This window comes from Nannospalax galili, unplaced genomic scaffold (assembly GCF_000622305.1).
Source record: "Nannospalax galili isolate Female #2095 unplaced genomic scaffold, S.galili_v1.0 scaffold85, whole genome shotgun sequence".
NCBI lineage: Eukaryota > Metazoa > Chordata > Mammalia > Rodentia > Spalacidae > Nannospalax > Nannospalax galili.
Window position 1 is genome coordinate 11,277,778 of NW_008358866.1, and position 6,560 is coordinate 11,284,337.

The 6,560-nt window shown below is 37.9% G+C and overlaps 1 protein-coding gene across 9 annotated transcripts in view; it reads right to left on the reverse strand.

Annotated features, from left to right (window-relative positions):
* Positions 1–6,560, reverse strand: part of Sgce (sarcoglycan epsilon) — a 73,521-nt gene continuing 66,961 nt past the window's right edge. For 3 of the 9 annotated variants that reach the window (XM_008822567.3, XM_029558346.1, XM_008822561.3), the window contains 3 exons: positions 3,416–3,459; positions 2,506–2,540; positions 20–286 (listed from right to left, as the gene is read on the reverse strand). In XM_008822567.3, the coding sequence (XP_008820789.1) occupies positions 236–286; positions 2,506–2,540; positions 3,416–3,459 (130 nt within the window). In that variant the 3' untranslated portion in view covers positions 20–235. Of the gene's footprint in view, positions 287–2,505; positions 2,541–2,720; positions 2,747–3,415; positions 3,460–6,560 lie in introns of those variants that run through there. The other 6 variants (XM_008822564.1, XM_029558347.1, XM_029558349.1 and 3 more) reach the window with 4 other exon arrangements.

Below are 6,560 nucleotides of genomic sequence, written 5' to 3' on the forward strand. Positions count from 1 at the left end.
TAGGCTTCATTAATATTTATTTTAAAGATCACTTTTTATTGTAACAAATATAAAGTCATTGATGTCTTACAAATTGTCAAAAATGCTTTAAGTACAAAAAATACATTAGTAAAATGAAAGATATGTTGTGTTATTTGGTACACACTTAATACAGTCAACATGCACAACAGATATCAGCAAGCTCATGCATTATTGGAAAAGAGAGGAAATGAGATATAACTGTTATGCTATCTGATTATAAATTCATTGCTTCAGTCAGTTTTCTTTCTTCAGGAATACCATTTACCTATAAGACAACATGAGCATGAGTTATAAAGGGCATGAACACATTTAGATTTTGAGCAAAAGAAATTATTGAAAGGAGAAAGTCTATTTTTAAAAAAAATATGTATAATGCTAACTTCTGTATTATTATTAAATTTCGAGTGAATACAAAAGTGGTGTTTTGTTATATCTTCATACATGTATATCACTGTACATTTCTCATATGTGTTTTCTCACCATCCTTCCTTCCTCTCCTTTCCCCTCCTGTTGGTACCCTTCTCCTCGGCCTCCTTACTTGCCCCAAACAGGCTTACTTCTAGTTTTGTGTTGCACATGTAATATATAAACCTAGACTATAACAAGAAATTTTCTATCATCTTAACATAATTTAAAATAATTACATTGTATTCTCTTTCTGTGCTTGGGTTTTAAAATGGAAGGAAGGAAGGAAGGAAGGAAGGGAGGAAGGGAGGGAGGGAGGGAGGGAGGAAGGAAGGAGAGAAGGAAGGAAGGAAGGAAGGAAGGAAGGAAGGAAGGAAGGAAGGAATTCACTCTAAATCAGCCCTCCTCTTCCTGCATCAAGCTGTAATGTTTTGTATTTCTCAAAAGGTATAGGCTGATAATTCCTTCCGCAATAAACAAACATAATGAGGTTGACTGTGGGTTGTATGACTGTACCTTTTAAAGGTGACTTAAATAAAATATCATGTGGGTTGGAAGGGCAGAAAAAATGAGAAACCTGAAAGGGCATCAAACCTAACTAGGACTTGGGCCTGGTCCAGAAGTAGTGCTATTGTCCTCCCTTAACTGCCCTATTATCCCAGTTGGTGCTAAAGCCCAGCAGCACAACATCACCAGCTAGTTCACTTGCTAAACTTTGGATGAGAATTTAAAAGAAAACAACTAACTGCTTGAAACAGCCTTAAAACCTACTTTCTGCTGATAAAGTCCTTACAGGCAGCTACAAACAAAATCATTTGTTATCCAAGAGACAACCTAAGCATCTCAATCATCTTCAATAAAGAAAAAAAAAAAACAGTTACTGTTTCATAATAAGCATGCATGGACGCAGACCTTCCAGTCTGTGCTAGGATAACTGGGGTGAAGGAACAGAACAGCTCGACTGTACTCAGGAAATAACGCAATCAGCACTGAATCCATGCATTCGCAGGCAGAGCAGAATAATTTAGAAACTGAGAAAAACATTTTTCATGTAAATGAATAGAATGGTAATAAAGAACATAACTGCCCCTTGGCTCCCTCTCCGGGAGGCCTAGCTCCACTTAGTTTGAAATGTATCAGAAGCAGAAACACAACAATCTCTCATAATTATGCACAATGCTAAGGCAGTCTCTCTCCCTTCAGCACTTAGACCCTTTGGAGACTCACTGATAAAACAATACCAACAAAACAACCAAGAGGAGACAGTGCACTTTACTCAATAACATGATCCAAATTGCAGAAAAGCGTAAGAAAATAAGAGGGTAATAAAGCTGTTGCTAACTAAAAAGAAGATCAAAGCTTTCTTAACTCAAACAAAATGCCTGCTCCCCAAAATCTTTCAGAAAAAAAAATAATTTTTAAAATTAGGCTGAACAGCCTCAAATCCTCCCAAGGGAAAAGCTTTTACTACCACATGTATTCAGGCATAAGCTCCCCTTGTAAGGCAAAAGCTCCCCTGTATTAAATGCAGCACGCTAACAAGTCCACTTGCGAAAGGTCCATGTGAGCATCAAATTATCTACTAACACCATCCCCAGCAGCACCCATTCACATCAGTAAATAGGTAAAATCTAGATTTTTAAAAAGTCTCACAAAATATTGACTATTTTCCTAGTAATTATCTGTCTTCTATCCATTTCAGGTCTCAAGTAACCAAGAATCAGAAAACAGACATTTCAGGTGAGACAAATTTATGAGGTTAGCAAGGAAGATGTTCTGTCCTCTCTATTATAGGAATATTCCTTTAAATTTTTTCCTCTTTAAAAAAATAGGCCTGGAATTAGTAGAGGTAAGGACTCACAGCTGCTCCTCTTTCAGTGACGCATATTTATAACCAACTTTGCGCCTTCATCAATCTCCTGAATGTTTACAGAGTAGCATCAACCATCAATATATTGAACAGTCTTGTTGAATCACATTAGCATTTAATTAAAACATGTAATAAAAAAATCACAGGAAATAATTCTGATAAACATCATCTTATAATTAAAATCTGATGAGAAATTTTATTATACTTGCCTCAAATCTTTGAAAAGTTGTCAAACGAAAATCTCCTTAAATTCCCGAAAGCAGTAATAGAGAAGATAATTCTGAATGAAAACATCCAATACATTTCTACATGTGCCTGACGTATTTAGGAGACTCACTTGATGGCTCCCCTACCACAATGCCACTATTCATACTTAGAATTCCACATCAACTTACATTTTTAGAACTTCTCTTGCTTTTCCAAAAGAGGTACAAAGGCATTACTGGTTGCCTGGCAATGAGAGCTAGGGATCAACCACTAATTAAAAAACAACCATGAATAAGTTATCTACTTCATACAGGGATGAATGAAATAATTGGCTGTGGAAAATTTTTAGGGATACTTGAAAGAAATAAACTTAAAGAAAGCAAGACTTAGAGAAACAGAACAGCCCAGGGAGGATTGTCAGCCATCTTGTCCTTGGTCGTATTCGATAGGCTTTTAAAAGCAGCTTTAAAACCAGGGCCAACAATTTCTTATTCATCTCCCTGAAGCCTCAGTGATTAGCCACAATGGTTTCCCTTTGTAAGAGTCAGTTTCAACCTGCTCACTTATTGAGACAAATCCTGGACCCATCCAAGCTAAAACTCTTTTAGACCTAGGGGCGGAATAGGGAGCTCCTCTGGTAGGAAGAGGCCTGTATTCATTCTTCCCTAATTAGACAGGACCTCCATGGATGCTTTTGCAGTAAGATCATTTACCCTGTGTTTATCATTGTGATGCCAATTTATGCAATAATCTAAGCTATTCTTCTCAGTTTCTAAGTCTGATTGAGGAATGATACAACTGTTTTGCCTTCCTTAATGAAGGTAAAAGCCTCATAAATTACACAGTGCTATAATTATTTTTTAATGTATTAGCTTCATCCATAAACATCAAATTAATATTTTTAGTACTCACCTGTAGTCTGCTGTTGGGGAATCTGAGTCTGGTGTGGCAAGTTCCTAGAAACGATTAACATTATTGAGTAAAACTGTGTTTGCATACATGTAAACAGAGAGAAGTTACTTTACAATGAAATCCTGTGCAGAGACAGCATCCAGATGGTGCACCTCGGCACCAGCCCTGCTTTCTCTTCACAGGCTCTTACCAGGTCCAAGGAAGGTGAGTAACACTACCTGATAATATTCAATGAACTCTTACTATACACTGTACTAAACTACCTCACAACAACTGTAATAGGTAGGTATTATTGTTTTTTCCCATTTTCTACATGAGGTAATAGCCTTCGAATTTCAAGGTCACACAACTAAAAACACATGGGGCTGGAGAGATGGCTCAGCAGTTAAGAGCACTGGCTGCTCTTGCAGAGGACCCAGGTTTGATTCCCAACACCCACATAGTGGCTGACAACTATCCATAACTCCAGTTCCAGGGGAGTCTGACTCCCTTTTCTGACCTCTGTGGGCATTGCACAACACGGGTGCACTTATATACATCCAAGCAATACACTCATACACATAAAAATAATATTTTTTTTTTAAAAAAAGATATGAACACGGTGACTCCAATGACTGTATTATTGAGTTTCAAATCTAGGTCAGATCATGGAACAGGTGTAAAGAGGCCACTAATGAATCTCTCAATTCTCATTACATTAATGAAGCTCCCTCATGCAACAGAGGATCAAGAACACAAAAGGTCACAAATGAGACCTTTAACAAATAGTCAGTGTAGAGATTAAGAGTCTGAAGAATAGTGGTTCTTGGACAGGACTCCGATATTAAACTTCAACCACTCAGGGCTCAGGGAGCATTGAGGAAGAGGGGCAGAAGGACTGTAAGAGGCAGGGGGAGGAGGTGCATGACCATATGGAAATAGAGTCCTACAAGCTCCCGGGACCCTGCTCATATGAATTTACAGCAATGGTGTAAGCTTACACAAGTCCCATGCAAACTCAAGCAGATAAAACCCCAGTATGGAACTGGGGAAATGGACAGCAGACCCCAATCTTAGTTGAAGAAATACTGGAAACTGATTACTGCTGGGTGAGGAAGAGCTGATCTTCCTAAAGTGAGGAACTCTAGATAAACTGACTAGACCTCAGTAGATGAACTTGTATTGAGGAACATCTGGGGACACTAACTTGACATAATAGGCCTTAACACAAATGACAGAATGTTTAAATTCCAGTGGGGGGGCTATGGGAATGTGCCAGTGGGGACAGGCTTATAAAAATGATTAAGATTGAGATGTTCTGTATGAAAAATTCAATAACAACAAATTTAAAAAACAAACAAAAAACCAAAACATGTTTGGAAAAACCTCAATGAGTCAGCAGCTATCTCTGAACATTCAATCAGCTTATTACAGCAGATATTCATTATTCCCTAAAAACGTTTTATTACATTTTATATATTTGGGGCGGGCATGTGTACCATGGCACATTTGTGGTGAGAGGACAATTTGCGGGAGTCAATTCTCTCCTCCTATTCATGGCATATGAAATAGGTGTGTGTGTGTGGCATTCATGTGTGTAAATATGTATGCATGTGTGTGGGCATGTCTATGTGTGTGCAAGTGCATGTGTGCAGGCCTAAGAGTGATGTCAGACACTTTCCTCAATTGTGCTCCATGAGGCAGGGTGTCTTGCTGAACGTGGAGCTAGCCTAGCCATCTTGCTCCAGGGATTCCTTGTCTCCAGGTTGCCATATGCACTCAGCTTTTCATGTGAGTTCTGGAGATTTGAACTCTGGTCCTCATGCTTGTGTAGCAAGCACTTGATCTGTTGAGCCATCTGCCTAGCCCCTTATTTGGGAACAATGGTTTTCAAACTCTGTCTTATAGGTTTCCTAGAGAGGCTTCAGGGCTTCATGTGGGGCAAATGAAAGAAAGCAAACAGGATTCCCAGATTCCTTGTTAGCTCTTTGGTACATCAGAATTCTGTTTATGATTTTAATTAATTGGAATTTTACTGTTAAAGAGAAATTAAACATTTTGAAAATCCTTAGCTTGGATCAAACTTTCTTATGTAGCAAGAGGCTGGCTCCTAAAGTTTCTTGTACCCAGAACATAAATTGTACATTTTCATAAACTAATACCAATATCAAAACTTGAAAGAATTTATATACCCACATTAATAAATAATGCATATTTTACGCATCTTTGTATCTTTACATCTGTATATTCATTCAAAAACATTACATGTTTCCTCACAGATATTAACAAAATAGGATGGTTCTTACTAATAAGCAATTTGGTGCAACAAATAGTGTGTGCAGAGAAATATAATGGTAGGTGGCACATGTCCGAATGCTTACTAAATGATAATCTAATTTTGGGTGCTCAGAGGGTGAAGAAGTGTACAAGAGGTGGTTTTTATCTATTTTTATTTTTTTGCATGTGTGTGGTATATGTACATGTGTGTATGCACATTCATATGTATTGGTGCACACGTGTGCAGGTATGCACATGGAGAGTCTACCTTGAACACTCTGCACCTTAGTCATTGAGCCAGGGTCTCTCAACTAAAACCAGAGTTTGCCAATCCCTAGACTAGTCAGCTTCTTCCCAGGGGGTCACCTGTTTCTGCTTTTTTAATGCTGGAATTACAGGTGGGCTGCCACATACCTGGCATTTGTGGGTGCCGGGATATGTGTGTTTTAGTCCTTATGCTTCTGTGTCTAGTGCTTTGTCCACTTAGTCATCTCCCCAGTTCCTGCCCCTCAAGAGGTGTTTTTTTCAGTGTTATTCTTCAATTAAAATAATATTTTATTAATATTTAATACATCCCTATGGAATCCTTTACTCATAAGAGCAATGCATATCTGCTGTATGTAATATTTTTTTAAGGAGATGGCTCAGTGGATAGTAGTCACCTACCCCCAAGTCTAATGACTTGAGTTCAATCCCTGAGACCAACTGGGAGGAGCTAGGTGAACAGCAGTAGCACATGCTAGCTAAATAGTATTTAAACTCTCAATTTCTACTATTTGCCTTTGAGTGATTAAAAAAATTCAGTGCTACTGAAAATACATTGTTAAGGAAATAACAAAATCAGTTCATTCAATTTTAAGAAATTATTTAATTATTTACCCCAATGATA